A 24,072-nucleotide genomic window follows, 5' to 3' on the forward strand; every position below is an offset into this window, starting at 1 on the left:
TTCTTGCAGATTGCCCGATTTCTATATGAGATATATTTTAAGTGAGTTTAAATTACTGTTGAAATAATACATTGTTTTCACTTTTAAAGTTCTAAATAGGAATGCAAATATTTTGGTTTTATTAACTTTCTGGTTAAAATAAGAATTGATCGTTAAATATTAGTTCTTGTGGAACTTGTAAAAGAGCCACGATTAACAATCTGGAAATGTTCTGAAGACACTAGTATTAATGCCTTTCTCTAACAGTATAAAAATAAAAAAAATACCTGCAATTTATTTACCTCTATTAACACAATTGTTCTAAACAGATTAAAGGTTTATTGTCGATGAATTGGTCTGATTGTAGATCGATACTTTATTAAATCATGCTCTTCTCCAAATCAATTGTATTACTTTCCTAATTGTCTTTCCATTGTCATTAATAAAATTACTTATAATAGTTCAAAATATTTTGAACAAGGACTTTTCACTCGAAGATCATCTCACAAAAACATTTCTTGGAATTAAGAACAACCATTACTTCTTTACACTTTATACTTTCCTAAAAATGTACTTTCTTTGATATATATATATATATATATATATATATATATATAATTATTAATAGTGATAAGGGATCAACTAACGGATCCACACATTCCTAGACAAAGTTAGTAAATGTAGAATAGAACCATGTGGTACCCTACACTCTTACTTCAAACTGTGCGATAGTTATTAAAGCAATACTAAAAGAAATTTAAAGTAATACTTTTTATATTATTTAGAATAATCCTTATCCGATTCAAATATAATTTACTCGATGGCATATTGCCGAAAATTAAATTTTGAAATCCATACATTTTTAAACCTATTCTTGTTCTACGACTTTCAAGTCAATTTTGTTTCGTTTAATTTTCCCATGGTTTACCCGTTAAGACCCAGTGACCTTAGTTCATGTTTTAAAGCATAACTTTTAGATGGCGCCATAACTACTTATTTCAAAAATATCCGAAAATGCACTTATATCAGTATATAACAAATAGTATATTCTATAATATATTTAGAATACTAAAAATACTACAAGACTCTTCAACTGATTAAACTGTACTTATTATAATTATATAAATATTAATTTAGTTATATTTATTATATTTTTTTCTCAATTCACATATTTAGTCCTGGAATCTTTAATGTGACACTCAAATCACACACCAAAACTCTTTATTGCATTCTCCCAAGAGTTCTGGTTAGTGGTAAACCTGTTTTTGTGATTTCGTATATATTTGTTTTTATTTTCAGGTCCAGATACCTTAAAACGTGTTTTAAAATATTAAATTTAGATGGCGCTAATTCAAAACTAATTGTGGAATGAAGCTAGTATCTTATTTAAATTTCTATTTGAATGAATAAGAGTCATATAAGAAATTCATTTCATCATATTAGACATTTCATGTAAATTTTTACTTGAATTTGCCTCAAAATTTTTCACATATTCTACATTTAATTATCTGCTTACCTTTTATTAAGATTTCTATGCTTTTTAAGTCACATATGTTCAGCGAAGTCAAATATGTTCCTTATTATATGTGCGGAATAATAAATAATTTTTTTATACCAAGGTTTTTCGGATTTTCTAGTTAACAGACATTCCTTAAAAATAGAGAAAACAAAAATTGAAAGTAATAAGATTTGCTCGCCACGCTCGTCTAGAAAACCACAGTTTCCTTTCTGAATGAGAAGAAACTTATTAGCAGTAAAAATAGATTTGACGTTATTTGACTAAGTGTGTGAAAATACAAGTAAAAAACTAATATTTTAATAAATTACGCTTACATCACTTACTAATATAACATTGAATGTCTTTTTAGCAAATCTTTATAGTTTATTCTTCTTAATTAACTGTAACAGAATTAAGATATTTATCTTGAAAGTGTTAATTTCTTTCTATAAAAACACAAAAGGCAAAATAAAAATTAAAAACAACTTGCGACTCCTTTTTGGTCGAGATTTTCCCCCTACGGATTAAACAATAAAGATTAAATAAACTTTTGCATTCCGCCCTTTTTTCTTTAATGAAAGCATCGAGAATATCCGCGCTCGATAAGAAAAAGAACTTTTAAAACTGGATTTAGTAGAATTATTATCAAGAAAACTTCTGTTCGGTAGTTTAGAGTAGTTTCATTAAGTTGGTTTAATTAAAAAATAGTCATTTACAAACAACTACGATATCAATAATAATTAATTCTTAATTGTAATAAGTTTTTATTTTTAATTTAAAAAGTTTCTGGGTGTAATACGGAGGCTTGGAGCAGTAAAAAGAACAAGACGCAAGATGTTAAGCAGACGAAAAGGATGTCATCAAAAATGCAAGAATATAAAAAGTAACTACAGAAATAAATTTAAAAGATGTCACCACATGAACTGGTTGTACTAACTTCATAAAAACTGAATGATAGATTTATGGTGATATTATTTTTTATAGAAAATAAGAAACTTGGCAAAATGTTCATTAAGAAGGATGTTTTAAAAGTTGAAAGAGGAATTGTAAAGGAGAAATTTTAAAGGTTTATGGACTAAAAGTATATTTAGTCTAAAATTATTAACGAGGAAGCACTGTTGAAAACGGAACCAAGCTTGGCAAGCATCTAATGCCCCCTTTGTATAGTATATAGATCCTGAAAAGTAGACTAAATATATCTGAATGTTCCTGATTCAAGATTAGTTATTTCCCATTAGTTATATTATATAACTATTTTAGTTAAATGTCTTTGCCATTAGGCAAATAACAACGACGAAAGTGAAGATTCTTACTTAAAGGGAAATAAAAAATCTAAAGGCACTTATCAAGATAGAAAAGTGTAGCTTTAAAATGCTAACATTTGTTAAATTCATTATCAGGACGTTTTAGAATTGATGTGGCTTTTACTGATAGATAACGAAATTGATGATGATTTAGCAAGTAGAGTTTTAATCAGCTAACCAACAGGGTCAGAACCATAAGATAATTACAGAGAAACATAATTCGTAAAGTAAATGCAACCACTAAAGAGGCTTGAAGATATAAGTGAATAGAGGCGTCCATGTACTACTTGGAATTAAGCAGTTTAGTAAGAACTGAATAAATCTCTAAATAGTATTTATTTGCAATATCATTTTTCAAGGGGCTTTAATAAAACTAATGAAGCCTATTGAATGCTTGAAAAATATTTCTCTGTTGGAATTCAGAATTCCCAAGCCAATTATGAAACTTCTATTCTGGTATTCTATATAACTGGTATTATGGAGTTATATTATTTAATATTTCTCCTATTATTTGCAAAACAGGTAAATAACTAAATATTGGTAAATATATAACCGAAAGACGCAGGTCGCAATACATGAGATGACCAAATCCTGCCAGTAGTCTCTCATCTCTTGGCTAAGTCTATGTGCAATTTGGGTGTTATTCTACGTAGTATAAGGAGAAGTAAGACAATATTTCTCTTTTCAACTTACTATGTAGATTTGTTATTGGTAACTTATATATTGATTTCTGCACCCAAGACTTAAGTCAGACTTAAAGCGATATACCAAAATGTAATTTGTTTCTTAATACGTTAGTATAAAATTGCGGATTAAATTACGTTGTGCTCCAAATTAATTAGGAAAAAGCATTAAAAAATAACAAGCCAATGGATAAATATTTAATTAAATGTAAAAGAAAAAAATCATCCAATAAACATTAAACGTTAAACATTGGTAACTAGAATTGCGTCTAATACGTCCCCCATTTAAAATCAATTAATTACGCGCTTCAAAATATTGAACTGTCCCATGTTTATATTCAGCAACACATAAAATATCGTCAATTTATCGCAAAATATGAATACGAGGACATATGGCCATTAAAACAGAGGTTATTACTTGAAACAGTCCCGCTTTGCTTTCGTAAACAATATAATATTTGCGGGTTATCTGTTGAGTGGACTTTCATGTATGAAATTGGAAAATCTGACAATTTTGTTAATGCATTTAAACTAATATTTTAATTACTATTTTTTCAAATTTATTACAGAAGTTCCTAGTACTCCCTGGCATGTAACTGATTAAAACCGTTGGCAACTTGTTAGAAATAAGGACGCAAAATGGAGACTGAAGAGCTTATAAAGCTAGTCGATGGGATTTATAAGGTAACTCATATTTATTTTTAAAATATAGTGCTATCTACTTAGTTCAAGCAAAGTAATTTTCACGTTTCACACGTATCTTATTCGTCACACACTAATAAATCTAGATTACGTGAAAAAAGTAATTTGCCAATAATAATTAACACATAGCCATTTCCTTAGAATATAGTTTTTATTTAGCAATTATATTGGTAATATAAAATGCAAGTGACTCGGTCGATACATTGGTTTCTCATTTTGTATACTATTAAGAACTACCTACAATTAATATATTATAGTCATTAAGTTGTAAAAAATGATCATTATCATTTTGCATTAAAGCTTGAGAAAATTGTGGTTTTTTGTAACCAAACTACGAAAATTTGCAGTTAAACTTTTTTGAAAGTTATATATATTTGTTTTAAAATTGAAGTTATTCTCGGTTATAAAATATGTATACAAAGATTTTCAAAAGTTTTTCAGTATACTGCCTACTAATTAAAAAGGTTTAGAGTTTTATTGATAGGAAAATGCATTGATAGTAAGTTTAGTCACCTAACTCAGTATAATTTTTTAAAAGAAGCGCTTTTGATATTTATCAGTTTATCTAAAAGAGAAAAAAAATTACCAAAATTTAGTAGAAAAACAAATTAGATATATTTGTTTAAAATATTTTCTCTATATATTTGATATAAAATTATTGTGTTGGAAATCATATACAAGCAAAAAAAGTTGTAATAACTTTATCTTTTTAATTATTCAGTTGATTTAAACTAAATCAAATAGAATACAAATTTGTATAATGATGATTCAATAGTTTTGCAATTTTGGTATTTTAATAATTTTTAAATTCACGGTATCCATATTAAACTAATTAAAAAATATAAATTTATAAAAAATTATCGATATCTATCTGAAAAAGGATCAAAATAATTATTAACTACTTGCATATTTAGTTTAACACTAAACGTATTAAAAATAGGATAATGCAAACAGTGGAGGTTTGGACTTTTTAATTTTTTTTCCTAATGATTTGACACTCCACCCTCAATTCTGGTTTTAACTAGGTTATGTACTAACATACGCCACTCATTAACATTTTACTATCTTATATATACTGTAATGCTATAGTTGATTTCGTATAGCTGATAAATAAATAAGGGCTTAATTTTCCAAATTTGTAGTTTTTTTTTTAACCGGCACAGGTTTTCCTGATAAATCCACTGAACCTCTGATCCCACTTAAAACTATGCCATCCATTAATAGGACAAAACTCTTTTTTCTGATATAAAATTTCTGGTATGAAATGGACCTTGAAATAATGGTTTTATGATTGAGATGATGAAACTTGTAAATCACTAATTAATTAAATTCAAAGTTTTGTTTTATGGGACTATACGGTGTCTGGTTTTAATTAGGTTTAGTACAAACTGCCCTTATACTCTGTATATAATATTTATTCTACTGCACTAAAAAAAAGCAAAAATTGCCTGGATGAAAGTGAAAAATAAAAGTAAAATGACCTTTTACAGCCTAAACTAAAGAATTACCTCAAGGGCCGAAAAGAAGATTAAAAATTACAATAACTACATAAAACTAGAAAGACAGGTTTAAGGAAACCTCAAATGAAGTCTTTAATAGTCTCAAAGAAGCCCTCGGCAATTGCTCCATAGTTTTCTTCCATTAATATACAATGATACCTATAGTTCATAATTGCCAGAAACTATTTAAGTTTATCATAAATATACAAAATAACCAAAGGGCACTCCAAACTTACAAACGGATGTTACAGTATATTTCATATGACAAAATGATTCCACTCGGAAAATGCTCGATCCCACTTGAACTAGGTTACAATGCAAAATATTCGGTGAGTTTGTGTGATCCGGAGCTAAAACCGCGCAATGCGATGCAGTTACAAAAGCTCTTCCCTGGGGAAAAGGTATTTTCTACACAGGGCCAACGGGTGAAAATATTTGCGATACCTCTGATATAAAGCGATTTTAAGTTTGTTAGTTTCGGTATTTTGGTGGAGGTTATTTTTAATAGTTGAAAGGAGCTTTAGGACTAAGCTTTTGTGAAAATGATGATATTTTAAGTTTATACTACCATAAGACCATCATAAAATACATATATTTTTTTATTTTAACTGTTGTAAAATAACGAATTTTATAGATGATGAGAAAAATGCATATAAAAAATATTTCAATATATATACAAACAAAATATCAAACAGTAAGCAATGAACTAAATATATTAGAGATCTCTTATCATACCAGATATTCCATATCATTTTATCATACCAAAATTTTCCTATTATCCAAATGTATAACTAAAAGTTCATTATTTAGCTATAAGGCACACCTTTAAACAATTTTTAAACTGCTCAAATAAAGGAACTCCTCTTATATCTTGTGAAATATTTATAATTAAATTCTTAACACTTTTTAAAACACCATGCAATAATTGTGCATTTATATGTAATTTCTGAATAAAATATACCGCCATAATTATAAATAGTAGTAGCTAAATTATTAAAAAAAAAATCTAAATCAGCAAAATATTATGGCCAACAACGATTTCTACATTTACTATAAATTATCTAACTATAAAAATAACAGTTTTCTCTACAGCTTTTATCTTGTAATTATCATGAAGTAAATAGCGGCTTTTGCAGATAAAATTACCCAGTTAGCTAAAGTACCAAATTAAATTACTTATTATGGAATACAGATCTTATAATACCTACTCAATTGAAGAATTATACATGAGAAATATTGCTATTTTAAAGATCAAAATATAATGTATTACAAATATAGAAAACTTTTTTTGTTTTTTTTTTTAAATATCAATAAATGAAAGAACATGATATATGTAGGTTGGTTAAAATGTACAACTTTGAATAAGCTAGATTGCAAATAAAATTCTCATAATTTATGGTTTTAAAGCTGATCTTGGATTTACTTTTTAGTTTGACTTAAAAACTCTCGTATATGAGTTTCTATAGAAAAGTTATGAATAATCGAATTTTTTTTGATGATCAAAATGTCACACTTTGTGAGGTCCAATATTTTCGATTTTTAATAATTTACGATTAAAAAATAACTATTGAATAGCAGAAAATTTACTAGTTTAATAAAAACCAACGCACGTTTAAAATGTTTTTGTTACTGCTGATTAGGGAAGGTATTATTTCAATTTTAAAATAAGAAAACATCTAGAGAAAATGATTTTAGAAACATAATATAAATTTAATATTTGTTTTAGATAAAATAAATAAAAAACTCTTATTAGTTAATTAAATTAAATAATGTACTAAAAAGTATAATTTATACAGAGCGTTTTGAAATAAATATCTGGTACTTTAAAGGTTGATTTCGTAAATCTTACCAGAATATCAGTCAGGGTTTCGGTGTGGTTTTGGCTGTACAACACTTCTGGAAATTACAGATGATATTATTGAAGCAACAAATTATGGAAAAAGTGCTGTTAGACTACAGCAAGGCATTTTACTAAATCAATTTCGATGGTACAACTTTGAGCTACGTGGGATCTTACTATCATACACTTTCTCTAATTAAAAATTATTTAACAAATCGGAAACAATTTGTTGAAATTAACAAAGTACACGTTTATTGCATCAGAAGATAATGTTGATGATGATGATGATGCTCATTGGTATGCAGATAAACAAAAATAAAGTGCTACCAGCATAATTAATACAAATCTGGAGCTATTAACTATTATTTATTAAAAGTACAATTTAGTAATTAACGTACCAAAATAAAATTTAATTTTTGGTAAGAATCAAGAAGCACTTAGAGAAGATCTAATTTTAACACCTTCTTCAAAACAACTTCCTCGTTCTGATTGTTCCTATAATTTGGGGCTCTATATTAACATCACCCTTCGATACAAACAGCATGTAAGTAAATGTATTCAATCATCTAAAGAAACAAGAGGTTGAGCTTGTAACTTTTTAAAATTGTTTTCATCGTCCTTTCTGTCATTTTTGTCAAGTAGGATTGTTTTAGTTAAAGAAGATCATGTAAACAGTGACAAATAAACGATTTATTAATATTATTATTAATAATTTTGCAAAATATCTGTAAGTTCTTTGTTTCCAAAAAATGTGGAGCACTCAGAACGTACTAATTTTTAATTAGAGAGCTTCTTACATGTTCATAGCTATTTTAATGACTAGTACCTTGTTGTACATGCATTTGGTAATAATAAGATATTTCTGTGTGAAACTGGATTCGATGATTCGATCGAACGGTCTTTGAGATATTTGGATAAATTAAACAATATTTTAAAAATATTTAAATATTTTTGTGATAGATAAGATAGCATTCTTTATTTAAAACAGTAATCATTTTCAGCATTATTAAATAGGGAATAAATAAATACCACAAGAACTGCTAAAAATACTCTCCTGCACTACACAATATCCCCAAATGCGGTAATATACCATCGGGTTATTTAATCGATCAGCACAAATACCGAATTGGGAAATGGGTTTGTCATTGTCGTCAGCAATGTTGTTCTCTCTTTAACTTAAGGCTTTGTTTATGAACTTCTCATGAATGGTATAAGTATTTCAAGGCTCGAGGAAGTCCTCGGCTAGTTGTGTATATTAAAATAGAGTCAAAGCCTAGAGTTATAAAGCAATTATAATTAATGAAATAACTACAATTTAAAGACTCAAATGAGTAAAAAAATACGATTGTTCAAAAATGAAATAATACTCCATTTTTAATCTAAAGAATTTCGGAGTACTAAAGACTCTCCCTAATACCATAACTTTCTCTTTTAACGATCCATAAAAATGACAACAAAATATCTTTTCATTCTTAAATTTAAAAACATCCTCGAAAGTAACTGAATCTGACCCATTCAAGTAGATAAACATATGCCACTTGATACCGAATTTATTCATCAACCATTAAAAAGAATGTTATTAAGACTACGCAGTGAGCATGTAGTTCTTGGGAATGCAAATAAACCAGAATACATATCAATTTGCATCTCGCGGTAAACATGCCGGAATACACAAGGCGAACTGCTGACTGTATGTATGTTGCAATCCACCGGTTTTCTTGAAAAGTGCAAATAACTTTGTATTTACACCTCCTATACCTCTCGTTTACCGTTATTTACCATTACAAAATTGGAATTCTTAGATGTTAAGTAATATTTGCAATAAACGACGTTAAAGATATTATAGATTGTAGCTTTTATTTTTGTTGATTTATTATTTAAATGGGTATTCGTGTTGAACTTTTTTATGTAATTTTAAATAAAATGTCTGTTATAAATTATATATTTTTAATGTGTATGTAAATTTTGAATTATTACAATAATGCCTTATGTTTCTATATTTCTGATTGCAGTTACATTAGATATATTAATAAAAATAAAAACATGCGGAAATTAATGATTTAATAGCGGATTTTTTTTCGATATTGCCTATTTTAATTGATTGAATCATTTTTGTCATATTGCCACAATTCTGCTTAAATTTTAATTTAATTTGTTTTTAAATTAATACCCGTTATTTTCATATCTTATGAACTCATTTTATTCTTTTTTTCATATAACATTTTTCCTATTCTTCTCAAACTAAAGACTATTGCTCTTCTTTACAGTATGTTGGTCGAGGTGTATGAAGGGTATATGTCAAATCATCCTTTTGATTGTAGAGTTGTGTTAATTGTAGTGGGGTGAATCAAATTTGGTACTTCTGTGGGTACTGGTTTGGAAGCTACTGAAGAACAAACGGGCAGTATTTGTTATAAATATTCAAATGCGACGAATTTATTGCGACGTTTGTATATCAGACAACGTTGTCAAGTTACTGCTGGTGCTTTCTGAATTTAATATCTGACTGTCATGATCGATACTGCACTGGTTATCTTCCCTAATGGCGCTTTCTAATGTGAAACAACCAACGTGCTCCTAGTGTGAGGAGAGCATTAGCGGTTAATCTATTTCATGTCGTACATGTTTTTCATGGTTCCAAGAGTACTGAAATCATGAAATTGTCATAACTACTCCTGAATTAAAGAAACAGACCATGACCAAACAGGCAATAACAGAATTTGCAATCAACTACTCGGCATTCTATTGGTCTAGCTAGCAAGATTTTATCACTATTATGCAAGACCCTTCTAGTTTTTGATCCTTTAATAGTAATAAAAGAAAACAATCGCGAATTCCAGATAATTATAAAAACAATTTTTTCCATAGGCTGTCATTGTGTGCTTTTGCAAGTAACTTTAAAGGTGTCTACATACCCATGGAGCAAGTTCTAAATCAAGCTCTAAATCTAGTCTGTTTTGAGTTAATAGACATTCGCTCAATTACTCCTAATGACGTCAAGATGGTCTGTAAAAATCTAAAAAAAAACCTCTGGTTTTAATGAAATTCCAAGCTTTATGCTAAGGATTGTTCTGGCGTTTTGAGGAACTTTTAGTACATATTTTTAGTTAATGTCTGATAGGTAACGTTCTAGATTTCCGGAACTATGGAAGCTTGGAAGAGTCATTAAAATTATATTGAAGTATTTAGTAGTAGTGATTTTCGCGTCGTTCAGTGTTCTATGATGTTTATGTTCTATATTTTAAGATGTCATTCGAGGAAAAGTGTTGGCACTTTCTATATGTTAAAGTAACTTAAATGGCAAAATTGTAAGCTACACTGATAATACCGCAACTTTTTATAGCAGTGAATCATAAAGCACTTTAATGTAATTAGCACACAGAGATTTTTAAGTCTCATTATAAATCCATTAAATATCGAACCTGATATCACTCTTTTAGAATAAAGCTATTTAGAAGTCACTCTTCACAGGCAGCTTTTCTAAAACATTATCATGTTTTAAACTTTTAAAAGGTTTCTTGGATGTCCAACATTTAAATATAATTTATTTCTCCTTAATACAGTCTAAATTATAGTTGGTGAGTGTAGGGTTTTTCTTTGTGGGTGTAAGATTTCTTTAAGATATCTAACTTTACGCTGTAAGTGATTTGCATGACATTCAACAAAATTCAATTAATAACCAGCCTGCATCAAATTTTTATTAGTGAAAGATATGTTGATTATTATGTACTAGAAGTATACAATATTCTAAGAACCTGAAACATAATACATTGTTATAAAAATGTTAAGAAAAACGTTACTGATTTTCATAGTTGTAATACTGCATTACTTTTATCTTGTAGTTTAGATTAGTTTGGGCTTTATTTATGTTTAGTTTAACAGATCTTATACTTAGTAGCACATTTTGTAATTTTGTTTTTTTATTGTAAATCCTGGGTTAGAATTCTTTTATCTTATCTAGTGGCTTACTTTTATTATCAGCGATCTTTTTTATTATTTCTGTGTTCATATAAGTCATTTTTTTATAATTTTCAAAAGAACAGTTTTAAAGTAAAATATAACTTTGGTAATTAAAGTTATTGTCAAAGGTTTTTGTAATTTGTATGTAGAATTGAAAATTATTTTTTTATTTTCAAGGATATTTTAAAATATATATCATTTTGCCATCTTATAAATTAATTCCTTTAGTAAAATTTAGGTAAATTGGAAAGAAAAAACAATGAACTTGAGAAATTTATGATAAACTATTAGTTTATTTTACTTAAAACTACTAATTAGATTTAAATACTAGTCTTTTGATTCCGAATCTAAAGGGGAAGAAGTCGTAAATTTTGATAAAAAGTATACCAGTTTTTGGACATCAGCTCCAACATAGACAAAAGATCCTTCCTTTTCTTTAAGATCCCCAAAAGAACCCCTGTATGATTGGGGAAAAATCATCGAATCTAGTGATGGTCTTCTTTTTGCTCTTTTTAAATCAAAGCTTTTAAATGCTTTTAAATAGTGCTTCTTTATCAGGTGTATACATAAATTGAATTACTACTTATTATGGATACTGGTCAATAATTTCAATTTTTTTTAATTCAATCAATTTAAAACCTATTTAACTTCGTCCAGTTTTTCATCAATAGAGGAAAAGAAGGCTTTAAAGGAGTTATACGATGGCATGTAAAATGTAAAATATCGGCATTTTAATTATACTTACTTTTAAAGTTATGAAATAATACAATACATAAATGTCTGTAGCATGTTTTATTTCGCTATGTTATAGATGTCGTTACGACAAGCATATAAGAATAAAAATCTTAACATATTTAAAAGCTCATATACATTGTATGTGGTTTTATTATTTAACCACAGATTTATCACTATTAGTTGAGAAAGTGTTTCAAGCTTTTATAAATTATTGCATGGATCTTTAAAGGCTTCGTCACATTTAAATTAGTTTTGCTGTTTATCTTGAAAATAGTTAAAAGTAGATAGTGGGCAAGAGTCACGTGAAAGCTTTGTAATCTGACGATGACAATAAAAAGAGTTCACTCTTAGTACTGATCATGTTTGAAATGGCTTTTTCTATTGGAAAATCTTATAGAAACTATAGCAAGGTACCTTCACTAGCTACAAAGAATAAGACTTTATAATATACCATAGAAAAGGCGAACATCATGGAAATGAGGATGCTTTGTCCAGAAGATCTTACAAGTGCTTTGAAAGAATAGCCAGAGATACTTGATTGTTATTGTATTAATATTAGCAGACACAAAAAGTGGAACATGAAGTAAGTAGGATCAATTTAATCACCTCGTGTTTGGCGTTTATTGTGAACCGAAGTCTCGTTGAATTCTAAAGCCAGAATAGAAAGATATTTGTCACAATCTTCCGAACTAAAAGCTTACTGGGCTTAATGGAATTGTTCCAGTTCCAGAAATTTTTTGAAATTGTTTAATTCAGAGTGAGTAAAACCTTGGCAAAAGTGAGAAAAAGGATTAATTAATTCAATACGTATGAAGATGTTGAATGCTGGTACCGATAGTATAAAACTGTGCCTCAATCGAGGGCTGAAGAGTCTAGACCAGTGGGAATATGATGCAATATCTATTTAGTAAACTGAGAATGGATATACTATTGTTACTATAGATAACTGCAGTTAGTAGCACGAATTTCATATTATTCCATATCAGTGATTAAGCTGCTATTCCAGAACTGAACTTTGAGTCACAAATATTTCAGAGTAATAAACATCCAGTTGTTTGCAGCAATATATTATATATTGGAAATGGTAGAATGGAATATAATAGAAGAATGAAATAATTTAAAGATTTAATTATATATTTAAAACCTATTTTAGAATTGTGGTGAACTCTTAACTAACTATTTATTTCCATACAACTATCTTTTGACTCTGAAGATCATCGATCAAACTTAAGAGGAGAGCAGTGTTATAAAAATGTAAAGAAAAAATTGTCGTAAAAGAATAAGTAAGTTCGTTAGTTAAATTTATTTAGGGTTCTACTTACATTTAGGTTAATAGCTTTATTTATAGAGGGTCGATTTTTTATTAGGAGACCTTATTTGAGTGCTCTGATTTAGGTTAAAATACCTTTACTGTAGTTTGATTTTTTTAGGTTTTAGGTACTGGATTGCTTAAACAATAATAGCCAGTATTGTATTAAAAATATTTGTTAGATAGATACGTGGACTGTAGACAGATAAAAGTTTTTTAATCTGATGATAATAAATAAAAATATTTATTTCTTACATAAAAGAGTAATTCTGGCCTAACTTTAAGAAAGAAAAAAAGAAAGAAAATGTACTATATTACGTAAAAATAATCTTGTGTACAAGCATCCTACAAGCTAAAAAAAAAAACAAAACAAAAATACAATTTCAAAAATTGACAAAACAATGAACAAAATTAAACACAAGAAGACAAAACTTTTTGAACATACTTGAATTAAAGATAACTAAATAAAACAATCAACTACTAAATAAAGGTAAACTTGTTGACAAAACTAGAGAAGAAAAAAGAAAAAAATATGTCTAACGCATAGAGGAACATGATTGTAAATTTTTTTACTTATGTAAATTATTGAGTTTTTGGTAAGGGAAGACGTAGGAATAGGTAGGGGAACATCATTTACACGACGAGTTAAATGGCCAGTGTCAGAGGGTAGTTTGGGAATTTTGTGAATAAGAGCAGCTGTGTCTAAGATAAAGAGTGAAAAAAGAGTTAGGATTTTTTCAGAAATGAAGAGGGGTTTGCAAGAATCTCTTAACTTAGCAGAACACAGGTATCTAACTGCTTTTTTTTTAATAACAAAGATAATGTTAAGTAGCCCCTTATTGGTTAAACCCCAAAAAGGCAAGCCATACCGAATATGAGATTCAATAAGTGAAAAGTACACTGAACGTGCAACCACCTCTCCCAGCTCTTGTTTAGCCATTCTTACTGCAAAACATTCAGAAGATAATTTCCCAGCTAAATGTGAAATATGATCTTCAAACCGAAGGCGATCATCAATGGTAATTCCTAGGAACTTGCAGCACTCTTTATTCTGCAAGAGGGAATTTTCGTCAAACATCAGACCCTGAACATCAGACTTAAACCCCATAATAGACGTCTTTCTTACATTAAACACGAGCCTGTTGGAAGCACACCACCCTGATAAAATCTGAAGGTCTTCAAGGATACAAGTCTTAATATAATCAGAATTTTTATGGCTCCATAGTATGGTGGTATCATCAGCAAACTGAACCACCTTGCCCTGCAGTTTGTATAGTTTTAGTATCCTGATTTCTGTTGCAATAATATTATACAAAAATGTTTTTAACGCATATCTTTTATCTTGTTACAGCAATTAGGAGCAGATATATTAGTTGACTTAATGAATATTTTAGGTGGATAATAAATGAGGTATGTTTGAGTTGTATTCTTGTTTTTTTTGCTTCAAATAAATAAGACTATTTTATTTGTTCACATACACTAATTTTTAGTTATACTTTACTATTATTTTTTCTCATTAAAAAGAAATATTAAATAAAGCATTGTAAGTACTATTGTAAGCAATTATTATGTAGTTTTCTCATATTAATATCTATATTTATACACGTGTAACAGGACTAGTTGCATGTGTAATTATCTGCTGAAAGCAATCATTCAGAACATACTTAAAATATTTAATTAATTAAATACCATAAATCTGATTTAGTTAAACAAGAATATTTACTATTACTAATCTACCAGAACAATGGCATATCGAGTTACTTTAATCTAATCTAGAATTTCAAGTGACCCAAATAGCCGGCCATTATATCAATCGTTAATTAACTTAAGAGTTTAAGAAACCAATAGAAGTTAAATTTATTTAATTTAAAGTGATTTATACATACAAGAAGCCATAGAAAGGCTCCTTGTCGAGTTTGTGGACTATAACGAATAGAAATAGGTAAATTAAAAACTGGGTTAAGAAGCATTTGAGAGGGTTTTATTAATTCAACTTGAAATCCGGTTATCATTCATTAATTTATTTATGTATTACTAATGGCACTAACAAGGAAATATCAAGGACTTTACATTAATAAAAATTAGTAATATTTATTAGTATTTTTTGCAAATTTGCGAAAGGTATTCTTTTACACATATTACCTGTCGCAATAAATTGAAATTTTGTAAAAGCAATTAGTGGTTATTTTAATGTATATTATATCGAAACGATTAGCATGCAAATGACCTGTTCAATTTTGTTTTGCTGGTGGCTAAACATTTTAAAATTATTTTATTCCCAAGACCCATTTTTATTATATTTTCTCTCGAAAATTTGATCTATATCTTGTATTTTATACCTTAATAACCATCATGAGAATTTAAGTAATAAAGTAGACTAAAAATATAAATGCTAAAAACGTTCTATACTATATTGCCCTCAACTACCCTATTACCAACTAATATCCTCTATTATAAATCTTCTTTATATCTTCACGCGCTTGTCTTTATCGATATTACGGTTATTATTCATAATAATCTTAACCAAGGTTTTCATAAGGCTATTATTTCGACTCCCTCGCACTGACAGGCTTACTCCTAGCGTCGAGAACTAAATCTAGCCTAACAAATTGCAGCTATTTGTCTCTTTTAGAGAATAAATGTGCCGGAGAGAAGTTTTCAAGGAAACTTGCTGCATACATGTAAGTCTTAATGAAGTTGCAAACGAAATAATTGGAAACCCAAAAACACAAGAAGTTGGAAATGTAGGAAATGAAGCATTTGTGGATATTCATAAATTTAGTTTTCATGTGGGATTAGGTAATGAAAGAGGTGCATGATTTCAGATGAAAGTCGTAATTTTGCATAAAGGTTACCTATAAGCTATAATTTAGTTATGGATTTTAACATGATATTTTGGTTGTTTGGTTCCAACCGTTATAAAGTATTAGCTAAAACCCAATTCTATTCCACAGACTTATATACCCTAGTGGAAAATAAAAAGTAATGTCGTGGCAAGCATGAGTTTGTCATATCTATGACTTATCTACAGCTGATAGTTACCTAAAAACTGTTAAATTCTTTTTCTTAGGATTCTTCTCTTTCCGAAGAAAATGTTTAGACTATGTCTAATTTAGAGACCTTCCCTATTCGAATCCTTTTTTGATGCATCTACTTCTTTACATTTCAGACACTTAAACAAGATCCGACAGGTTGAATTTTTTTATCACGTGATCAAGTTCTTAGGTATGGTCTTTAATACGTTCTAATTGTGCTTCCAGATTTAAAGGCACTTCCAATGTTGTATTTCTCCGATGTTTCTTTTATAATACATGGTGCAATCCTATATAAGTCCTGCAAATTCTTTTGGAAAATGTGCTTTATTTTTCCCACTTTAAACAGTGTGTTACTAAATTGCATAATTATTACAAATAGTTAAACAATTTTTGTAGAAGGTTCTTATGATACCTAGCTTAATAGATGCAGATTGGTTGGAATCATAATGAAGATATCATCCAGTATGAGTGGGCTCTCTGTATGGAGATCGATGTTTTTATATCACCATTAAGAACAGCCAGCAAATGCAAACTTTATCATTCTTATATTTATTGCACATAGTTGAAGATGTTTTATAAAGTGTTCTAATGATATCCACATTAATTAATGCAAGATGGTCGGAATCATACTGGTGATATTATTCATTATTAGTAGGTTTCCTCTAGGTAGATTGATGTTTCTATATCATAATTGATATTTTGAACGTCCAAAAAACGCCAGCTTGCTCAGTCTTCAATGTGTATTTATTGCAAATTTGTGTTTTTCGGTAGTTTTGTAACAATATGAAAGAAGTCAGATCAGTTCTCGTTTATTGACAAACTGATAATATCAGGGTTTTATATTGAGCATTAATAATTGCATGTACCTCTATACTTGGGTTACCGAACAGATGGAGTGGTCACGTGATCGTTCTGCGCCGGAGGTGTGGCTTAGAGCCCCGATAGGGTTCATGACTTGGGGTTTTATTTACCTTTATTAGTCGAGCGGCTTTAGATCATTTTGGTTGAATTTTTTGCTATTCGAATATTTGAATCTTCGCAATATTGAAAAGTTGAGATTTTGTTTATTTTTTTGTTAATTTGTTTGTTAACAAATAATGGCTGGCGCGCCACGTATACCCCCATTGTCACCTCCCAAGGAAAGAGTACGAAAACATTTGACCATTGCTGAAAAGGAAATGATTATGTACATATATAAAACATGTGATAACGAGCATCTAGCATACAACAAAGTGCAAAAAGTCCGGTTTACAGCAGAAGCAGCAGGTAATAAATATTTTTAATATACAGTGTGTCCCAGGATGAGATGAAAAAATAATTTTAATTTTTTACATAATTATAAACATAATGAGTAAAAAATGTATTGAAATAAATGTAGTATTTGTTCCTTTTTTAAATAAGGAACAAATATATACTTATATTCAATCTATAAATTTAAATCTCACAGGCCTAACAGCGCAGCCCTTAACTTGTTATTCCTTCTTTCATTTTAAAACACATATTTAAAAAAAGATAAAAGCTACTTAAATAATTCTCAAAACCAGATTATGATCATAAAATTATATTTTATAATGGCCGGGTTCATCAGAAAAAAGCGCTCCCTGAGCGCTCGATTATTGCTCAGGTATGACAATTTTTATTGGTCCTTACTATTATAGGCAAAACTTCCAGCGCCCAGGTATTGCTCGGTTCTGATGAACCTGGCCAATTACACCCTAAATGTTTGACCTGGCACGATTACTTAAAAGGATTACCTATCCTTTTTCGGTAAACCCCAATATATTAACATAACTTTGCATAACAAAATACTTAAAAGGGATTATTATATCATTACCTGGCACAACCTCAAAATCGGTTTGGACCCATTTTACAGGCGACCGTATTATACTAAAAAAAAAGCTGCTTACAAAGCAAAGCTGTACGGTAAAATAATTTAAAATAAGTAGGCATAATTCTCCTTGTCTAAACCTGCCAAGGTTGTATCGATGGGCGGGCCTATATTTCGCGCACATCATTTACTCCATCTGTTTGGTAATCCGACTATGGAATATTCACCACTTTCTGGTTCCAATATAATATAAGTTGAAAAGAACAGCTTCCTTATAAACTACTTCTACTGAATTTGTCTTTTCTAATATTAAGAAATGCTCTTAAGATACACTCTTTCAAATCTATGTTACCAAATGCGTTAAAATATCGTAAAAATTCTGTATGCTTGTGCTCAATGTTAAAATGTGATGAAATGTTATTTGTGATAAAAAAAATATAATATTTAGCCATTGAAATTCTTAAAAAATATATCAATCTTATTACAATTAATTAAATTAAATTTTGTTTCTTAATAACATAATATTAACGTAACTGTGCATAACTTAATTGGATTTGATACCTATTTAAATTGGTATATTGATTTGGATTAGGTATATTTACGATTTTTGGCCAAAAATTTTGAGAAAAAAAAAATTACATATATTTTTTAAATTTTCAGGCACTTATTGTTTATGATAATGTAAGACAAATTTTGTTCTGTCTATTTTATAAATAACTATACTAATTACTTATTAAAATCCCTTAGGAGAGCATAAAGTTATATTGCAATCTCTGTTTTATTACAACATAAAAAACAGCATTAAAGTCTTTAATGGTATATTGCGTACCAAGCTATTTATAAAAAAATGATACACAACAGTAAATTCTCGCACATAATTTTCTGTGAATAAGTACTTATTTATTTTCAAAAAATGTATCGATTATTTTCAAAGAGACTTTTATAATATATAACACGGAGGAAAATAAACTCAAAGTTGAAGTCTCACAAATGTAGCGTCTATTAGATAGCTTACGGGTTTTTCCTTACGGCATCCTCAGACCTTAAATAAAGATTAAAATATGCATATATGGTTAAAATAATTTACAGAAAAAATATTCCTCATTTTAAGTACAATAACACGCATTAATAAGTGTCATAAGTGTTCTTTAAGTTTTTGACTTCGAATTTATTTTCCTCCTTGTTATTTATTTATTTTCTTTTAAGGCAGATGCCCATAATACATTTTTAATACTTTTTAATAAAATAAAGAACTTGGTTCTTAAAATTATATAGTGAGTAACCACTGATTTGTATCTAAGCATCTAGTAAATTTAATATCTCTTGATTGGAGAATGACCGATAACTATATTCAGTTTTAACTGAAATGCACTCTTAAAAAAATTCTGGAGCCTTATTGATATCTTGAACTTGATTTTTTTGCAGCACTTTTTATAGCACTAAATCTCTTATTAAGTTGTTTTAATTCAAAACATAGTCCTAAGTCTTTCGACGACACTTGTAAGGCCTTGATCAAATATATTCTATGAAAATTAAAACAAAAAAAAGACGAAACGTCTATGAAAAGATATGTCGAAACATTCCGAATCTTGTGCTTTAATAGGTTTATAGTCGACTAGCTGCAGAGGGCCTTAAGATCCTCCTGAAGCTTGAAAATATTCATTATCTGCATCGGCGACACACTTGACATAGATAACGTCACTTAGAATATGTCGTCAACAATGTCATTTATAAAGAGCACAGTGAGAGCCCTAGGATGTGGAGAATTCTAAAAGTATGTTAAAAGGGCTCTAGGGTGTTCCCACTTAATTAATTTTATTCATTCAGTTCTTTCTATTTAAAACTTTTTTAGCCATTTTTAAAGAAACTAAAAAAATCTATAGTAATAGCTAGTCTAACAGTAATACACATATTCTTTTACCAATCAACTATTAATATTCCTATATAAAGCTTATAATATTAAAAGCAAATCCTAAAACAAACTTTACCAACTTTAAAACAAACAGGAATGGATTAACGCCAACTTTGTGGTTATCCTGACCCACATAACAAGCCTGCAGTAAATCAGATCCTCTATTTATTCATGTCGGATAAGTACGTCGGTTTGTTTGTTTGTTGGTAACACTGGTCATCCTGGGTCATTGTGTGATTTGTTTAAAGTGTCTGATGTGTTTCAGGTTAATAACTACAGTTTTAGATTAAAGTGAGGAGCGGCTATGAGCTATCTTAAATTGGGTGAACTTTTAGGAAAATATTTATATTTTGTTTAGTTTTGCACTATAATCATACTCAAAGGTTATCGAAAATTCTTTTAAATTAAGAATAGCGAAATAACAAATTAAACAAGTAAGGCAAGTTGTAGACATGTTGATGCTTTAATTTAAAAAAAAAGTTGCATCTATTTATTGTAAGATGTGATTTACAATTTTCATTAGTTTGTATCTTTTTTTAAAGTAAATCTTAGTAGTCAGTATGAAAAAAAACAATTTTTAGTTGATTTAGAAAGTAGTAGAAAAATAAAAATTGAACATGTCGTCATCCGAATGTTATTATGGTAAAAATGTAAGAAGAAAACAATTTCAAGATGTTATAGTTAATATTATAAGAGTAAAATACTTATATTATGAGACAGCTGTACCACTAACCAAAACTCTTTATTTCCTTTCTCGACACATATTTCGCTAACGACGTTAGCATCTTCGGAAGATGATTAACTTTTTTTTCGTTTTCGGTAAAAATAATAATCTTGAATATTATTTTTTTTTAATTTAGCAAATATATGTAATGCATAATACCAAAATATCTTTTTTAGGATATTACCTATTATTTATATTGCCCTTGGATATAAAAAAAATCAACAATTTTTAGGTAAACCAAAAAAAAACACAATAGCTGAATAAATACTGGTCTTCCATTTAAAGTTAAATTGCCATTTTATCGAAAATCTATACTAACAAATGATTTCCCAAGACGTTTTTTAATCAAAACGTATCAAGCGAAATAGGTGTTTTCAATAAAAAATAATTTCCAGTTTGTGGTAAACGTTAAAAAAAAATTGCCGGCACACACGGTTAGCACGATTTGGAAATTTTCTATTTGAATTTTAACTATTTCCAAAAGGGACCGCGACATAAAAGGTGGTAATTTAGTATCCGTGGTGACATTGTGGAATCGTAGCCCATTCAAACGGTAAAAAATATGACTTTATTTATTTAAATGTTTATATTTTTAGTTTGCATTGGGGTACCGTTTAATACCCTGGCCTTTTCTATAACATAACCAAATAAAAAGGCACTAACTAAATTCAAAGAACTATTAACATTATTAAATATACTGAAATTCAGATTTGCATTAAATTCATTAAAACAAAATTCAAATCCCTATTTACAAAGAGGGTTAATATTTGATATCCGACTTCTAAACAAATCGTTTGAGAGAATTATTATTTTTGTTCCAAAAAAAACCTTTTTAAGTGACAAAAACATCATCAACCCAACCCAACCCAACGCATAAAATGAAATATGCTAAGAAAAATTTTAATAAATGTGTGTCACAGTATACCAATTAGTCAGACTCAGGGCTATTTAATCAGCTGACTTATCTTAAACTTAACCTGGGCTAACATATAAAATTTCTAATTTGAATTAATACGGAATAATACGCAAAGAAGTTTCCAATTTAGACTGGAGTCAGAATAAAATCTGTTAAGTTAGAAACATAAACTACATGTTAATCAATATTCTCAAATTGATTAATTAATAATAAAAAGAAGATTTATTAATTCAGAATTAAATCATCTCTTAATAAGCTTCCCACTCCTATCCATACAGTTGCAATAAGTCTTGAGAAATTGAAATTTAAATGTTGTTGCAGAAATGAGTCCTAGACATAATAGGACTAGAAGAGTTATCCTATTAAAGCCTAGAAGATCTACGATAAAATCCAGTTCAGTTCAAGCTTGTAAGTTCTTTTTCAGAAAAAGACTTATACTTGAGTTTTCTTTAGCAAATTCTTCCTCGACTTCATTTCCCTGGTTGGCTTTGTGTTTTTCACTCTAATATTTCGATTATTATTTTTCCGAATAAAAGGACATAATAAAAGATATTGCTTCAATTGAAATCTGATAACGCAGTAATAGAAATGGTTGCTCGTTTTCGAATCTATATTGCGATAGTTGATGTTCATTTTGCCTTTAATGAAATTGCACAAGCCGGAGCATATCAAAGCACACTCTACTAAAGTATTTTCCTTTAGCGATGCAATATTAAATTCAAGCTATTATCGTAATATTAAATGTAACTTTTTTATTGCTCTATTTATATTAATGTATAAAAGAAGGTCTTTAATTAATTTTTATGATAAAACTTACTTAAGAATGCTAAAGAAAAAAATGCCTTTTGTGAAAACTCATATTGTTTTTAATGAAATTATAGCTGTAAATTATTACTTATATGAATTTTATTTACTACATAACATAATAATAATATAATACTTGATGCTTGATGGGAGGATGCCTTTTATTATTTATTTTTTAATTTTTAGGAAAATTGAATATCATAACCCATTAATTTGAGCTAATTTAAGAAAAAAACTTATTTTTTTTTCTTAAATAGATAGCAGTACCTTGTAATTTAAAAATAATCACAAAATCAATTGATGTTGGTAACATAAAAATCTTTTAATTTTTATGGTTAGAAGATTCAATTTAAGAAAATACTTATCAAACTAAATAAATTAGCATAATTAATTTCACAGCCAGGAAATGCTTAAATCAAGATAATAGATATTTTAAGCGGTTGGTATATTAAGTAACGTGTAAATAATTAATAATAAAATTAAAGTTTTTTTATATTTTTTATTATTAAAATAATTTTTATTTTAGATAATAAATCAAAAATAATTACAGGCAGTATGATCCTAAAACAAATTGTAATTATTTTGATAAATAGACATACAACTAACTAAATTTGGTAAAATTTTCGAACTCGTTTTAATTTAGTTTTCTGCGTAAAAGGGAGAATATAATCTTAACTGTTTTTAGTATTTTAGTCTAAGTAATTTTTCTAGGTATTATTTTATCGTTTAAATTTTACCTAAGCCTGACTTGGATATATTTTATTTTGGTAACCTTAAACTTTAGGTAGGCCTACATAAGTAAGCATACTCGCATTTAAAATTTGCCCTTCTCTCAATGCTATGCATTACTTTAAAAAAATAGTATATTTACGATCAACAGATCTAATTATTAGTTTTTAATTACGTAATATTCATTATTAAGTATTCATAAATAATCATCTAAATGACAGCTAATTATAACTTTGCCAGTTGCTTTGCAATTAGCCATTCCATCAGTACTTCTTCTATATAGAGGCATATGCTCTCCTCAGGTTAATTTCGCACTATATACGTATAATTTGGTTGGACTGTAAACAAAGGAAGTAACTATAGATAATGATCATTTAATACTCATACGAGTTGCCTGACAATAATTTCAAGATGTGTTTCTTTGGTTACATAAGTTTTTGTATTATTTATAAAAAAAAGAAGGATAATTAGCGCTTTTTACACTACTTATTTTAATGATAGTAATAAAGGAGTCTTGGCTTAACTTTTGTTGTAAGAAAATATTAATATAAAACACCTGCGAGCAATACAAAAATACGTCTCTTTTTTTATTTTTTGCTAGCATACAGAGATGCA

General features: G+C 28.4%; 1 protein-coding gene across 3 annotated transcripts in view; it reads left to right on the top strand.

Moving 5' to 3' along the window:
- Positions 1-24,072, top strand: part of LOC126739170 (uncharacterized) — a 154,315-nt gene that overhangs the window by 52,949 nt on the left and 77,294 nt on the right. For all 3 annotated transcript variants that reach the window (XM_050444730.1, XM_050444729.1, XM_050444728.1), the window contains one exon: positions 4,034-4,148. In XM_050444730.1, coding sequence (XP_050300687.1) covers positions 4,104-4,148 — 45 coding nt within the window. In that variant the 5' untranslated portion in view covers positions 4,034-4,103. The remainder of the gene's footprint in view (positions 1-4,033; positions 4,149-24,072) is intronic.

The sequence above is a fragment of the Anthonomus grandis genome, chromosome 8, assembly GCF_022605725.1.
Source record: "Anthonomus grandis grandis chromosome 8, icAntGran1.3, whole genome shotgun sequence".
Lineage (NCBI taxonomy): Eukaryota > Metazoa > Arthropoda > Insecta > Coleoptera > Curculionidae > Anthonomus > Anthonomus grandis.